The 16,382-nt window shown below is 42.9% G+C and overlaps 1 protein-coding gene across 1 annotated transcript in view; it reads left to right on the top strand.

Annotated features, from left to right (window-relative positions):
- The window catches only part of UGT8 (UDP glycosyltransferase 8), a 47,847-nt gene that overhangs the window by 17,980 nt on the left and 13,485 nt on the right, over positions 1-16,382 (top strand). Inside the window, exon 2 of the mRNA XM_064450568.1 lies at positions 1,093-1,916. Within this exon, the coding sequence (XP_064306638.1) occupies positions 1,095-1,916 (822 nt within the window). The 5' untranslated portion in view covers positions 1,093-1,094. The remainder of the gene's footprint in view (positions 1-1,092; positions 1,917-16,382) is intronic.

Below are 16,382 nucleotides of genomic sequence, written 5' to 3'. Positions count from 1 at the left end.
CTTATAAAGGTGCTTCAGTGGAAGTTGAGATGTTCACGTTTGTAGTACTAAGTCCTGTTACTTCACTTGTTCTCATACACAAAGTGTGATTTATTTATTTTTTTTTTTGAAAGCTTAAAGTAGTTAAGTTGGTTCTTATTCAATGGTAGATCTTCCTGCCAGGTTTTGACCTTCCAGCCCCATGTATGTGATCAGCATTGATACTAAAGGCAAGCATTGCATGCATTTGCATGTCCTTTTAGGAGGGGGGAAACAAATCTTCTCTATTCCCTTTGGCTTATATGAAAAAAAACCAGCAGAAAATGCTATCCTTAAATCAGAATAGAGTTGCAACTTGAAAGAGGATGGCTTGAGAGCTGTGGGCAACTATTAGGCAAGACCTTGCGGTAGAAATACGTATAATGGTGTTAACAGTAGTGTGAAACGGGGTGCTCTTGAACTACAAAATTAAAATGGACCAATTGGAAGTTCCAGTTGAGGGGGGAGAATGAATTTTATTTATAAGAGTCACCCTATATCCTATGCACTGAAAATCAACAGCCCATCCTTTCGGTCTCATGTGAATAAATACAGGATTTTAGCTTTGGGGTCTTTGACTGTAGCATCTTTCTTATTGCCATTGTAATATATTAAGTGAATAATGCAGTTGAGTTTTTAAATACAGTCCCAAATGTAGCAGGATCTAGCTTTCAGAGCTGACTATAGGGTCTTACAGGTGTCAGATGGCACACATAACTCAGAATCAGTGCACACGGTATCACTGTGGAGGGTACCAGTTATTGTCTTTGGTTTTCCTGCCACTTAATGCAGGTGCCATATTGGTATCTGTGTCGGAAGAAGTCTCTTTTGTACCCTTAATGCCAGATGGGAAGGGAAGGGAGGGGAAAAGCAGATCTCCCTGGAAACCAAGTGCTACCAAATGCACCTGAAGCCAAGTGGCTCTCTTGTTCCCCCTGACTATTGCAAAGATGTCTGAAACAGGGAGATGTGATTAACTTTCATGGGACAGCCACATACTAACTGTTTTTTAAATGCCCAGGTAGCATACAAACCTGTTTTCTGTTGATGTAATGATTTTATGTCTCATTTCAGCTATGAAGCCGTACACTCCAGCCCTCATCCTCCTGTGGAGTGCTGTCGGGATAGCGAGGGCTGCCAAAATCGTTGTTGTGCCGCCAATTATGTTTGAAAGCCATCTTTATATTTTCAAGACTCTGGCCTCAGCCTTGCATGACCAAGGTCACCAGACAGTGTTTCTCCTCTCTGAGGGCAGAGAGATTCCTCCATCTAATCACTATAGACTTCAGCGCTACCCAGGGATCTTTAACAGCAGCACCTCGGATGACTTTCTCCAGTCCAAGATGAGGAGTATCTTCTCTGGGAGACTGACGGCCCTCGAACTGTTTGATATCCTGGACCACTATTCCAAGAACTGCGACATGATCGTTGGCAACCAAAACCTCATGCGTGCCCTGAAACAGGAAAAATTTGACCTGCTCCTGGTAGATCCCAATGAGATGTGTGGATTTGTTATAGCTCATCTTTTAGGGGTTAAATATGCCGTCTTTTCCACTGGCCTCTGGTATCCAGCAGAAGTGGGGGCTCCAGCTCCCCTGTCTTACGTTCCAGAATTTAACTCGCTGCTCACAGATCACATGAACCTATTTGAGAGGATTAAAAATACTGTTGTTTATCTTATCTCAAGATTTGGAGTCAGTTTTTTGGTTCTGCCAAAATATGAAAGGATAATGCAGAAACACAAGGTTCTGCCAGAACGGTCCATGTATGACTTGGTTCATGGATCCAGCCTGTGGATGCTTTGTACTGATGTAGCACTGGAGTTCCCAAGACCTACGCTACCCAATGTTGTTTATGTGGGAGGAATCCTAACCAAACCGGCCGGCCCTCTGCCAGAAGTAAGGTTTGCTGAGCTTTACAGTAATTTCTGTGGTATCTGGTTGACCTCATATGAGGAGTGGCAGTTTTTAGGCTGTGAATTTCAAGTGGGTTTGAGTGTCTTCTGTTGTGGCTTGGTGAAATAGACCCTTGAAGTCATGGGAAGTAGCTTGGGGTGGTGGTGAGGGGAACTATCAGACTTTTGTGTCTTTTGTGGTTGCAGGAAGTATTTTGCTTTTGAGTAAGGTGCTTGACAGTACAGCAGATGAAAGAACAGTGCGTGCTATCTTGGAAATGACGTCTGTAGCTTCTAACCGGGTATGGGTTAAAAAGGGAAGAAGGGAGAATGGATGAATACTGCTGATGCTTGAAGAAGCCTGCTGATAAGTTACACTATCTAATTTCATGGTATTAGTGTTTTTATGGAGAGTTTGCTTCCCGTGGTTTGGTAGATTAAAAATGTTTTGAAGGCTAGGTGTATATAAGCATGAAGAAACTGTGTGTAGGCCAAGAAATGGAGGTGTACTCGGATATGAATTTTTACTGTACACTTACTGGCTATCAGGTACTGAACTTCAGACTGAAATAGTGATAGTGCTGGAATGATTCCAGAAATCCTGGCTGCACAGGTTAATCATTAAGTTTGATTATTTCAGTGTACCGTGTGATACCCGATATCCAAGAATGCTTCTGTTCAGCAGCACAATGGTGAGCGACAAGCAGAACAAAATTTCACAGAAAAGTGTCATTTATACTTTTGCTTATATATACATAAAAAATAGATCTTGAATTGGAGATGATTATTAATGGATGCTTCTGGCTGAGTGATAAATAGGTACGTAGACCTGCAGTGCTCAACAACTTCTAAAAATGCCTTTTTCAGCCCTTGCTTTTGGCATGAAAACTGCCGAGCCCACTACTCATCTGTTTTAGCTTGAAAATTGGTTCTGAAAGGCTGGGGTTCCTGTTTTGATATAGTTTTTTGTTCTTTGCACTGTTTGTAGTGTCTTGACTTAGTACCTTTTCTCACAAGCTGAGAAAACATCAGACAAATCTGATTTGGGCTGCAGGATGTGGAGTGTTGAGCCAATTCCTTCATCCTTTTTTTCCTGCCCAGTTCCACTTCAGATGCATCTGAGCTGAAAGAGAGCAGGCATTGCACACCGAACGTGCTAGTGGTTATATCCCAACAGACACTCTTCTCTGGTCTCCAAGGTGTCATTAGAGGTGGCTGTAACAGTGCTGCTTCTAGCTGGTTCCTCCCGTTTGGATCTTAATGTGCTTGTGTTTAGAAAATGTCAGGCTGTACAGATATTCTGAGAAAGCAGACTAAAGGTAGCGCTCTGCTGTCTAAAAGTTTAGCCCTATTCCCTCCAGGAAAACTTTGCTGGCCGGATTGAGTTTCAGCTCTTCGTTTTCCAAACTCTTATTTTCTTGTTCTGTGAGAAGAAAAATGTCCTTGTTTTATGATGAATTTGGGCACTACATCAACATTGTCTATTTTTTGTCTCTGTCCCTTGGTCATTACGATAAAATATTAACTGTCCTCAAAGCAGATACTTTGCTATGAAACGGAGTGGAAAAGGGTGAAAGGAGCGGTTTTCTTTCAGTGTTCTGCTACGGGGGTGCGCGTATAGATAGAGATACATTTTTACACATATAAAAAAATATATTTGGAGCCTTTTAAGAATGTTTCTTTGTAGTTTCTAAACTTACTCTGGAACCACAGATGTTAAGCTGTTATGGTACCTTACAATGCAAGAATGGAACAGTAAGCAAAATGTTTAATATGACCAGACTGACAGTGACCTTGAAATAGCCCTGTAGGTAGAGTACCTGCTGGCAAATACTTCTTACAGTGGGGATGGGAAAAGCCCTGTAATTATTTGTGAGCTGAGACATTATTTACCTTCTCTTCAGTTTTATTGGGCAATTCATTCTTGCAATGTTCTAAGAGCGGGATTTATTTGAATTTGAGAGAGACTAAGTGAGTGTTCATCCTTTAATGTATAATTTGGCTGTGCCTAAACTGTTACACCTAATCCACTGTGGTACGCATTGTAGGTAAATTACTGGGGCAGCCAGTTTTTAACTGAATAATTGGACAAAATTCCTAACTGTTGCTTTGTTCTGGCAGTTTAAAGTTGGGTAGCTAGTGCTGTGACTGTTCTCAGCTATTGCTGTATTTTGAAGGCAGGAGCCTGTGCTCGTTTATTTTCTGCAGCATTTAGCCTGGTGCATTAAGGTAAGCCAGAAGCAGAGCGGGTTCACGTGGCTGGCCTGGAAATGGTGATGCTTCAGGAGCCATCTTGTAGAACAAAGCTATGTTCCTTGCTAGAGATGATCATCAGAAAAGAGGGGTACGTGGCTGGAGATTAAATCTGCCTGCTAAAGCTGTTAAGAGACCTGAATGACTTGTAATAGTAGTTAAATTCTCCAAAACTGCTTATAAGTAGCCTAGTCCACTACTTCTGGTAGAGAATTACTAGGAAAAAAAAAATCCATGTTTTTTCAAGTCCAAAATACCTGCTCAACATGAAACACCCAGGCACCTCCACAGTGGCACTGCTGCCTTGTCAGCAGGGAGTTTTGTTTTTTTTTGGGGGGGTGGGGGTGTGTGTAAAAAAGCTTAGTAGTTTGTTTAACCAAATCTAATAAGTAATATCTTATGGTGAACGGCAAAGAGTAATAATTAAAGGTGAGAGAGAGGTTAAGGCCTCTTGAACTGTTATGGGATGGCTGTTTAATTATAGGGGATGTGGTAGCTCTTTTGTGGCTGCTCAGAGTCTGCACCTGTGTTTTCCTTAAACTTCTTTTAAAGAAAAGTAACAAAACCACAGCTTTATAGGTAGCATGTGGCAAGGGGTGCTGAATATCCATGTCATGTAACGGTGCGTGTGTGAGGGGAAACACACCTGTCTTTTGCTTTGCTCTGTCCCTGTTGGAGGGGATGACGTCCCCTACGTTAATATTTTAGTTCAGGACAATGGAAGGGTTTGGTGCATCCCCACTTACTGCAGGCAGGTTCCCTTTGTAGAGTATTTTTGGTGCAAGTAAACTAGATTTTTTTTTTTGGAGGATGTTAAGCTGGAAGCTTCATTTCACCTGCAAACCAAATGCTTGCTGATAAGTGTTTGATAGGAGATATGTCTGTAGCAATGTTTGGCATTTTGGAGGGCTTTAAGTGATGTGTGTTGTGGGGGGACACTCAGATTGGGGACCACAATAGATGTAGCTGAAGTCAAGCCACTGCAGTGTGCAGGGTGTGTATGCAGAGCCCCTGCTGTGCTGGCATGGTGCTCAGGTAGGGGCAGGCTGCAGTCACTGCAGGGACTGTATCCTAGCTGTGCATCACCTGTGAAGGGAACTGGCCTTATGCAGGGCGTATCCTTACTGCCTGGCACAGGCTGGAAACCAGCAGTAGCCGATCATGTGGCTAGGTCGTGTGGCGGGTGTGATTTTTCAGCTGCTTCTGAGATCTATAGCGATGATGGCTGTACCGTGCAGCACCTGGCTGTGGTATGAAAAACTGCCAGTGTGTCTTCAGGTTGCAGCCTGTCTGGATGCCTTGGGAAGCCTTCACCAGGCTCCAGTCCTCCTTTTCACTCTCCCTCTAAGGCAGTGCCCCGATGCCGGTCTGTGCTTGGCGCAGTGTCCCTCGGCGCAGTTGCAGTGATCAGCATGCTGAGGAGCGGGAGCCAAGAGCCAGGGAGGAGAGCAGCGGGTCCTTTGGAGGTCACTGCTCTGCCCGGCTCCCTGCAGTGCCTTGCGGCACGGTGTGAGCAGCTGGGAGCTTTCTCCTCGGCATAGCAGGGTTAGTCTTGCCCTTTACAGAGAGGCAGCGTGTCAGCCAGTGACTGAAATGGCCGATGATGGCACGTTTCCTCCTCCTTCTGATCCGTGATGCAGGTGGAGGAAGCTGAGCATAACTTGTGCTGCTGTGTGTCATTGTGGTGGAAGGGCTGATCATCGCTTTGCAAAGCTTGGTGTAGGCAATAGACACCCCACAGGTAGAAGCAGTCTTTTGTGGTAGCTAGTGGGCTAATGTCACTGGTTAAGTGTGTGGATTTAGAAGGTTGTTTTTGCATAGCGTGCTCTGGAAAAGGCAAGGAGATGGTTAATGTGGCTGCAGCTGCTAGCCATAAGTGAATAAAATCTTACATGCGTGTGGGAAAGAGTCCAGGGTTTGTATAGTTAACTCAGAAAAGAGTGTCTTTTGAATCGCAGAGGACAGTGCGAGCAGAATTAGCCTTAAAAGATGAAAAGCTGGAGACAAACAGAATATCTAGTCTTTAAGGTCATTGCTGACTTAAACTATTAGTGTATGGTGTTACCTGGCAGTATTTTCCAGATAACTGGTGGTCGCCAATAGGAAAATAAAAAGCTCCTCTGCCTCTTCCTTATGCTTCTCCAGAGGGATCTTGAGAACCTGAATGAAGCTGGCTTTTTAGAGTAAAACACATTTTAAGAAGCAAGGGGGAAACCTCTGCTATGGCATTTATATCTTGTGACTAGGTTGATATGTAGTTAGGCATTAATCAGCCTGATAAGATATGTCCTTGAACCATGGTAGAAACCCAATGGGTGCTAAAAGCAGCTGCCTTGGGAAGTACTCAGTCCCTGGTGAGGAGGAGACAGAGGGCATGGGACATGAGCAGGTATCTTTGCTGCAAGAAAAGCAGCTGACAAGTGTTTCAGGACTCCTTTCCGTCAGCTAGTTGATGACGTAGGTGCATTTGGACATAGGTTGGATCCCGCAGTTCAGCTACAGTTGTACTTGAGCATCTAAACCTGTGTTTACAAAAAATCCCCCACAAACTAAAATGACACTCCCTGTAGTTGGTAAGTTGAGCTGCTGCTTTGCTGCTGCTTTTTCACATCTGTGCGATTTAAGTTCTGCGTCTACCTCTGTAACACTGCTTTTTTTAGTGCTGATCTTGGGGTGGTACTTTGGACTGAATGCCATTTGTGGTTGACAGGAAGAGAGAAACAAAGGACAATTCAATTTTTAATACTTCCATAGCTGAGTAAACTAAATTTATGCTACAAAGGAGGGTGTTCACATTTCAGAAGTAGAAGGTGTCCTTTCAGGCGTAGCTGTCAACAAATAGTAATTACAGTAACTTACTCCTCCCTGTTGATCTCATATCTAATCTTATTATATAGATCTATCTAACAAATTGGTGGCTTTGCAATACCTTCCTCAAAGTTTTTCCTGAGTCTTGCTGACAGCTGTGTGTTTACTAGGTGTGTGTTGGCTGATACCGGTATTATCTTTAAAATTAGGTGGAAGAATACAGAGATATTTTATCCCATAGATCAGATTTTTCTCCTTTGTTCAAATTCAAGGACACTGTCTATAAGCTCTTGCAGACTGTAGCAGTGGATTTTTGCGCATGGCATAGCACCATCATTTTTTAACGTCTGGGGAATAGTTCTTAGAGCTGCTTTTGACAGTAAATTTCTGGTGATGCGAAGCAATTCTAGAGCTGATTTAAAATGCATGTGGTTGTCAGCTGGGGAGGCAAAAAGTCTTTTAAGGATGGCAGAGATTATGGGGGGACTCTGTAAATTCAATATGCTGAACCATATGATCATGTATTTTGTCTCTGAAATACATTTCTGCATACAGCTGCTTTTCCTCCCCCTCCACTGATCTTTTGCCTCACAAGTGAGCGAACTCACTCAGTGAGTCAGTCACTTACTGAGGTTCTCCCTAAAACTGCTGTAGTCTCCAGTCTCAGATGTTCCAGTGTGGCTAGGTTGAGAACCATGTCTCTTCCTGCTATACTGCTGCATTTTAAATTCGGGAGGCTTTGACTTGGCAACTACCTGTGTAGTGTAGGACACTGGGAAGAGGATGCAGGGCTAATTTCACAAGTCATTTAGGTATCTCCAGTAAAACTTGGTCAGAAAAGCAGGTCCTCCAAGTACCCATGCCAAATGCAAGCCGGCGTCCAGTGATCTGATGAATGAGCACCAAACCTCTTCAGCAAAGCCTATGCTATCCATCAAAAAGCAAGGTTACTTGGTTCATGAGTAGTACTGCGAGGTTATTTCTTCAGCTCAAATGATTGTATGTATTGGGAATGGAAAATGCGAGCTTCAGACCTTGGATGTTGCACAGGTAACTTCTTAGCGAAAGGTGAAAGCAACGGAAGTTATTTTACTGTATTACAAAAAAATCAAACAGGTTAATATAAGCTACTATGATAAACAGGTCTTCTGGTTTGAAATATTCTAATTAATAATTTTCTGATTAGAATGAACAAATAAAGATGATGTACTCACTTTGGTAATGTGCAGTGCTTAACTGTGGGTGTCACTTGCAAGTTTTTAAGACTGAGCTGTATGTAGGACAAATAATGAGCTAGTGTTCTTGGTCTGCTTCTCTAGCATACTGTAGGATAATTTCTGACATTATGTAGAGAAAGGGGGAGCTTATTTCCAAAGGCATGGTTTTTCTCTGTAGTATTTGGAACGAGTTTGAACATAATGGCTTGTATAATTTGGGAAATGGGGATGTTGAAAGCTGATGTTTAAGAGCAGCAAGCCCTAATTATTATTGATTTTAAAAAATAATCTCTGTAATCAAGCCAGCTTTTCTTTTCAGGTGTCCTAGTTGCTTGCAGGTTTAAGTGCATAACTCCTGTTCAGCTAATAATCTGCTAGGGCATTTATATATCCTGTGGCTGGGTTAATGTCAGATGGCACCTGTCCTTGGGGTGCTGAGGTGTCTGCAGCAGGGGTGTCCAGGAGAGGATGGAGGCTTCTGAGGGAGAACTGAACATGATGGGTGGGGAGGAGAAGGGATGGTCCCACGCCTGGCAGGTGGTTTGTAACCTTGTCGTGGTGTGACTCCAGGCACCTCTTACCTGACCTCTTGAAGAGTGCTGGGAAAGTGAGTAATACATCGTCAGCATCTCTGCCTAAAACACCATCTGTCTTCCAAATAATGCCGTTCTCGCTGTGATTCCCTTGAAGGCAAGCTTTTAGTTTCAGGGAGTCAATTCATGGTTGGCTGAAACCTGGCGTTTGACTTTTTTCAGTGCCCAGGTTTGGTGGATTTACTTTACAGATGACCTGAAGTAAAGTTGTCTTTCGTATCCTGACAGTGAGCTTCTTGTAGGTCACAACAGCACCTTGAACAGAAGGTTTATTAACGGTGTTGTCCTAATGTTTTTATTTATTGTTTGGTTTTATAAAATTTCTGAGTAGAATTGATTTTTAATGCAGCAGTACATGTCTGTGACTGTTGACCTTCACCCGCTCTTCTGCTGTGGATTGTAGCTCCTTTGCATCTCCCGGAGGTTTCCCAGGCTGTGCGCAGCCTGCCTGGGGGATGCTGCGGGGTGGCATGCTGTGCCAGGGTCAATAACCCTGGTCTGGGGCGGTGGAGGCAGGATACCTGGCAGCTGCTGAGGGATCCATCTGGCATAGTGCTGTGCTGCCTGCGCTGGCAGCCCTGCCTGCATCCACGCCCGGCGGGAGCACGCAAGAGCTTTCACTTCTCACGTTTACACCCCGTAAGATGTGAAACCCGGGAATTGCTCAGCGAGCCCCGCTGTGGTGCTTGGTCTGTCTTTGTGCTTTTTGCGCAAAGGTTGGAGGACACACACACATGCGTAGATGGGGCCCTTCTTAGAGTTTGAGTGCAATTCTGGTCACCCCAACCAAGTGGAGGAGCAGAAGAGATGATTAGGGAGGTTTTACTGAAAGAGGTGAGATTCTGTCACTTAAACACAGGCTCAGAAGACAGCTGATCTTAAGCTTCTTACAGAAGGGGTGGTGACTGATGACCTCTTTAAAATAAGTAAGTATTGTATAAAAATAATGTATATTATGTGTGTCTGTATATGTGCATACATACATGCCCATATATTTAAATATGTGAGTAAATATATTTATAAACATTGAAAGAAGAGAGAAGGGAGGGGGTAAGCTCTGGAGAGAAAAAATGTTTAATATGAAGAGGAAATGAAGAACTTCCATTTTTAAATCAAAGCTGCAGCTTGGAAAGTTATCTCCTACTGTCCACAGAGCATAGGTGTCATACGGGAACAACAGACAAAATTTCCCACCTAAATTAGTTATAATGTGGATTTATGGATGGGGCTATATGTCACTATCTGTTACACAGAGGTCTGGATTTAAAATTCAGCTTCTCTTCAATTTTCTTCTTAGTGTATTCTCTGCAACTTGAACTGGATGCTCTATAGACAAAAGTAAAAACCTTCTCCATACTTAAAGCTGTTTTTCCATAACTGTTACCTGTACAGCTTCTCCACTACACGTGCAGTTACTGAGGCCGGAGGAAGATTGGCAAAACCTTGGTTTGCATTTACATTTTAATAATTATAAACTTTCCTGTGTATGTTTGCAAGTTACATGATGGGACTTCATGCTTAGGGAAGTGAATGGGATTTTTCAGTGTTTTCTAACAGAATATTGCCTCTGGGGTAGCGTCAACAAGGCTTTTAAGTTGAATCCTGGATTTGAGGATACCTCTGCTGCACCTGCTACTCAATGCAGTGATTTTTATAACCTCTCGTGAAGGGCAGGTTCCTTATTTTCGACTACCTTCCATGCATTTGAAAGGCAAGGTTGCTTTCCCAGGGTGCTTGCCAAAGGTCCAGTGAGTAATGGATTTTTGGAGAGCGTTGCATCAGGGAAGTACTTGCACGGCAGTTTTCTGGTTGACCTCTACTTTTAGGTAGACCATGTTCTTGCAGGCTGTAACTCTAGAGAGGGCTGAGATACGGGGGAAGAGGTAAAGCCTTGTGGTACTGTATTTCTTGCCTGTGTTTTTGAGTCTGAATTTCATTCCTCTTTAAAGGTAAATGGACTTATTCTGTCGGTATTGGATGTTAAATAGGAAAAGGCAGTAGAGGTCAGGGACAAGAAAATGCTATGTTCTAGACATCAAAAAGCTTCAAAAACATTTTTCCCCCAGTGCATTTTGATAAGCCAGGTATGCAGTGTATGTATATATATACATACCAAATAACTTGTGAGAAACATAAAATTAAGTCTGTATTGCAACAGGGCTGAATCTGTGTCTAATATTACTGAAGAAGCATTTTATCAAGAGTGTTGTTACATTAATGTGTGGTGACAGTGCATTTACTTGTGCTTGGGGTCCTAATAGAAAACAGGTCAGATCTTGCAGTTTGTGTCACAGCTGAGTCTTAGTATGGCTTTAAGCGGCAAGAAAATAAAGGAATTTAGTCTAATGCTGTAATCCCAGTATGTTTTTAATGTCTAAAATTATTGGGTTTTTGAGTTATCTTACTCTATGCTAATATGAACTACAAAATACAAATAAATTATGTGAATATTAACTGCATGGACTTTGTGTATGGTAGATCTCCTCAATGGAATAAGATTTGTCAGCATCTTCATAGTATATGGCACAGGTCAGCCAACATCAGTGTATCTAGGGAAGACAAGATGTAAAGCTTCAGTAAGTTTGTGAATACCCCACCTTTTATGTTTCATTTTTGGAAGTTTGTTAGACTTCAGACAGCAGAACAAATGGAGAGACCAGAAAAAAAAAGTTTAGTGGCAAGCTTGTAACAGAGGAGCTTGGTGGCCGACAGCAGCTTGTACCTGAGGAGGGAGAATAACTACCTTACAATTAATCCAGAGGGTAATGGTGGGGTGGGGAGCGATCTTGTCCTGCTCGGGAGCAGTGTGGCTGCTGTGAATTGAACTGGTGGAGCCTGATGATATGAAAAGGAGCAAACCCTGTTGAAATGGGATGAGCACGTTTGCCTTGTGGCCATCGCTTTTAAAAGGCAGGAATTTTGTTAGTGGGGAAGAATAACCTTGAGTATGACACATGTGCTAGCTGATGCGGAGATGTTCGGCTGAGCCAGCAGAAGGCGGCTGGATGTGTTGAGTCAGGGAGGTGCAAGCCATCCTCGGCTCGCTGCAGTCGGGTGCTCGCTCTGCGGTCCTGTGTCCTTTGCTTGTAGAGCAAAAAAAAGACCTTTTTCTCTTTCTAAAGTGATTTATTAAATTCATGGTGAGTAAATACAAACAGCACGCTTCGCCTGAAGCGATGGCATTTCTCTGGGTTGGCTGCAGACTGATGTGTTACTTCATAATTTTCAGATTATGTGATAGGGCCCCGTTAGTTCAGTGATAGTAAAGGTCATATAATGGCATCTGTGTGACCTTTAACTGCTTGTGCTGAAACGTTTCATTTTAGTAAAATTTGAAACGAGGTTAAAAATTTGTTAATATAGCACTTAACTATATCACAAGAGAAGTACTACTTAGAAGATGTCAGAAAGTTACAGTGCTAATAAAAATGGCCTGTGTACCTTTCTGTTTGTTTATCTGTGAGGATCTCCTTTCTGAAGATCACTTCATGTGGCTTATTTATTTATTTTGAAATAGATCTGGTTTTGTCTACTCTGAGCAGCATTTTGTAGTAGAAATAGCATAGTATGCCTGTGCTCCCCATTGGGGAATGAGGGTTTGCAACCATATCCAAAGAACAGACACTTGTGCTATTACACATTTGAATCGAGCAGCTGAACAGGGAAAGCTTCGGATATTAAACCCGGTTATGTTTGTATTTGTGTACTTTGTTTATCTGAAACAAAGCTCAGTATTAGGCACCACTGGTTACTGCCAGCTGGGTCCTCACTTTATAGTCACAGCTGTGCATTTAGCATCTAAGCCTGCTAAGAATAGCTAATTAGAAAATCAAACAGAACAAAGCTCACATAGTGGGGTTGGCACAATAGCATTCCTGTCCGAGAATGGTAAAAAGATTTATTTTATTTTTTTAATTTCTTCTCTTCCCCCCCTTGCGCCTATAGTACAGCATAGATCAATAAGTGCTTATTCTCCCTGTGCAAGCACAAGGGAGAACCTCAGTAAAAGAGCAGTACGTACTCAAAACCTTCACTCTTCAGTAACATAGTGTCACACAGAAATTGTTATTCATAGGCGACCAAACTCGGCGAAGAGAACAAGGCAAGGTCGTAGTGTCTGCTCCTGTGCAAAGCTTGAACTGCAATAAATATGGCCCATGTTTGAAAAGGAGAAGCCTGCTTAGGCAGCTTTTGAACAGTGTGTAGGACAGACTCAAGGCAGAGTTTTAAAAGCAAGCACGCAGCTTCTGAGAGGAGTGAAATGGCCACAAGGCCAGCCAGCTACTATGTGAAGGCTCCCTGCCCAGGCAAGGCAGGGAATAGTAGCCCTATGACAGCCTCTGCCTGATCTGTGCATGTGCCGTACCACTCTGTGAAACCTGTAAGTGTGTTGAATTATCATGTATTAGAAGGGTTTAGGGGGCACATCTGATGTGGCATACGGTCAAAGATGAATCAGTACCTCCTCTGGGACTTGGTGCACCAGCATTGGTCAGTCAGCGCAAGTGAGACTAGAAATGTGAATGAACAGGTAGGGAGCTTCAGAAGACAGCGTGTCAGTTCAGTCTTACTCCTCTGTTTTGCCCAGAGAACGTGCATTTGCACAGAAGGTGACATGAAAACAGGCAGAGGCAGGGTTGGGCATGGTGGTGTAATTGGGGGATCCTTAAGCATTTCATACCTTGGCATGCATTAATAATTTTTTTAATCGCTTAAGTGAAAATGGTAATTAACGTATGTATTAGATGATATTTTGCTGGGGATATATAAAAAGGTGAAATTGGACAAAACCCAAAATTCAGTTAGGAAATGTAGTTCACAGTTCAGAAACCAAACATGTGTTGTAAGAGACTTGGTGGGTTTTCTGTCTTCCCGATGGGCTAACCTCATCTGAGGTCATCCTGTACCTGGTGAGGAGATGGGACTGGGCAAGAGGAGGTGTGATGTGTCTAGCTGTAGGTGCTCAGATTTATCCTTTGGATGAGTGTCTCCACTGACTGAGAGTATGGAGAAAACAGCTTCTTCCACTCAAGTCACTTCTGCAAATACCTCTCCAATCCCGGACTTTTCAGCTCTAAGTGTCTTAATTTCTGGGAAATCCTGGTATGCACCTGCGTATCCAGCTTAATACTTCATTAATGTCTGTGTTTTCAGTGTGACCTTACAAAGAAGAATAATTAGACTTTTAATGCTTCGTCAGCTACAAGTTATGTGAGTGCCTGATCTAAGATTTTTTTGGGAATTCTATTGAAAAATTTGCTTTCGAGCCCATCAAAGTTTGGTGGTTATAACTGAGGTTGATCCAGAGTTTGGAAGGGGAAAATCAGGTCTCTGTTTCCAACCTTCTGGCCAGTTTGTCAAGCTTGCAGGGTAGCCTCAGCGGAGCAGATGTTACCTGCTGGCTAAGCTAGGCCTTCAAGTAATTGAGGCAGGACTTGTTCTTTCTATGCAATGGAAGTTGAAAATGCTTATATTTGGGGGAGCGGGGAAGTGATCGGGTACTCTGTTACAGTCACTGAAAGAGAACCATTGAAAGAAGCGCTTGTCGTTACGATGTATATGTGAGGTTTGAATTAACTGCAGCAGTCAAAGGTGTTTCCTTCTTGCTTCTGTGGTCAGTTGAAGGTTGAAGCAGAGTTTGAGGAAGGCTCAGTAATGCAGCTCTTCATGTAATAAGCCCCCTCCCCAGACCTTTATTGTAGGTTTAGACCTCAAAAGTTGTAATGGCAAATATTAAGTATCCTTTCCTTAAATTAAAAAAAATTGCACTGAAGTTCCAGTTAACCTGAACATCATTTAAACTCGGCAAAAGGAGGTCGCTTTCCTGCTGCACGCGAGGAGCTGTAAAATGCTGCCTGAGCAGGGGATGCTGCTTCTAATGAAGGCAGCAGCTCTAATGACTCACCCTGACTCAGTGCATTTTCATATGGTGTGTAATTAGATGGGGAAGACAGAATGTGCTGGAGGTCAAAGGTATAAGCGGGTGTAGAAAAAGGAGTGAATTCATAGGGGATGAGCCTCGGTGCCTGTGAAACTTCTTAGCGTATGGTGGTGGAGCAGTGGTTTCGCTGAGACTGTTACTTGGGGTGTTAGGGCTAAGACGGGCTAAAGTCTATAGTGGCTAGATATGCTGAAATTGTAGGCAAATAAAATTGTTTCCTGGCACCAGTGTGTTCTCTTCCACAATTCAGGTTTTGTGAGAATCTCTCAAAGCTTGTATTTTGCGCTGCTTGTCCTGCATCACAGGACAACATTGTGGTGTGCTTCCTAAAGTAAATGTTAGGAAGGTATATGTGTGAATTAAGTGACATATATAGCCACAGTAATAATGCTTATTAAGTATTTGGTCTTTTCCATGTGCCAAGATCATAGCCTGTTATCTACTGTGAGTATCACTTCTATGCCTTGTATGCCACATAAAGAATAAGGAAGGTACAAGAAAATACTGAGCCTTTGTGCCATGGCCCAGCTAATTGTACTAGGATGTTAAGATGTATCTTGCAACCACAGACCTATGAACGCCACTCACTTGGATTGTTTCACTAGATCTTCAGCTTAAAGTCTGAAATAAAAAGCTGTCAGGAGAAGTAATTATAAGAAGTTAAAGCAACCTGAGAATAATGGACATCCTCTAGGATGTGAACTTGGGAAGCTCTACAAGGAGGCAGTCTAAGTCCTGTTTCACATTTCCTGATGTTTTTTACCCAGCTGTTGCATTTTTAGTGATGCTTAGTGATCCCATTTAACTGAGGCTGTGTTATGGCAGGAATTACACAGATGTATGCAAGAACAACGCTTGTCTTGACAAGGCTGTAGTTCACTTTCTGCAGCCCACGTACAGTACTGACCTCCAGCACCCCTCTGGCGAAGCAGATTGGCAAGGGGCTGCAGATCAGAAGGCAGGCAAGCAATTCCTTCTACTACCAGCATGATGTAAAGCTTAAGTAAAACTAGGACAAATCTGGGCAGGTGTTGGGGGGAATAACCTCTTTCAGTTGATGTCAAAATACAGCAAGCTGAATTCAAACTCTCCTGGGCCTTCTTGAGATTGGTACAGGACAGTTGTCACCCTCTGTGAGCAATCAAAATAATACTTGTTAATTAATCATCCTAAAAGAAACCCTGAGGACAACTTCAAATTCCTTTGCGTCTGATTTGGGTTGGCCAGGCGTCATTCAGCTCTTGTCTGGAAGCCCATAGTAGCCATGAAGGCTGTTGTTCCAAGCCCTTGCCTGTTGCACTTGTGTTTAATCGTTATGTACCTGTTGGATCAGAGCTGATTTGCACCTGACCAACTTGGAGCATGGCAAACCTCATTTCTCTTCTCTGCCTTGTGAGGTTGTGTCTGTAGGGGAAGCATGCCTGATTTCTGAAGTTAATTAAAGTCTTTCCATGCAAACTTCTGTTGCTGGGATCCCAGCTTGGGAGCTTGCGAGTGTGCATTTGTGTGTTGCCACGCTTAGGAAGTGGGTCAGGAGAGGGAGCACTCAGATAATAAGCTTCGGTTTGTACAAAATAAAACAGTTTGTATTCTGTTGGTGGTTATTTATTATGTAATCCCATTTAATATGACAAATTCCATCTTTTGAGCCTGATGAC

This window comes from Phalacrocorax carbo, chromosome 4 (genome assembly GCF_963921805.1).
Source record: "Phalacrocorax carbo chromosome 4, bPhaCar2.1, whole genome shotgun sequence".
In the NCBI taxonomy this organism is placed as follows: domain Eukaryota; kingdom Metazoa; phylum Chordata; class Aves; order Suliformes; family Phalacrocoracidae; genus Phalacrocorax; species Phalacrocorax carbo.
The sequence above is the reverse complement of the archived record's forward strand: the minus strand, read 5'-3'. Positions and strand labels throughout refer to the sequence as shown.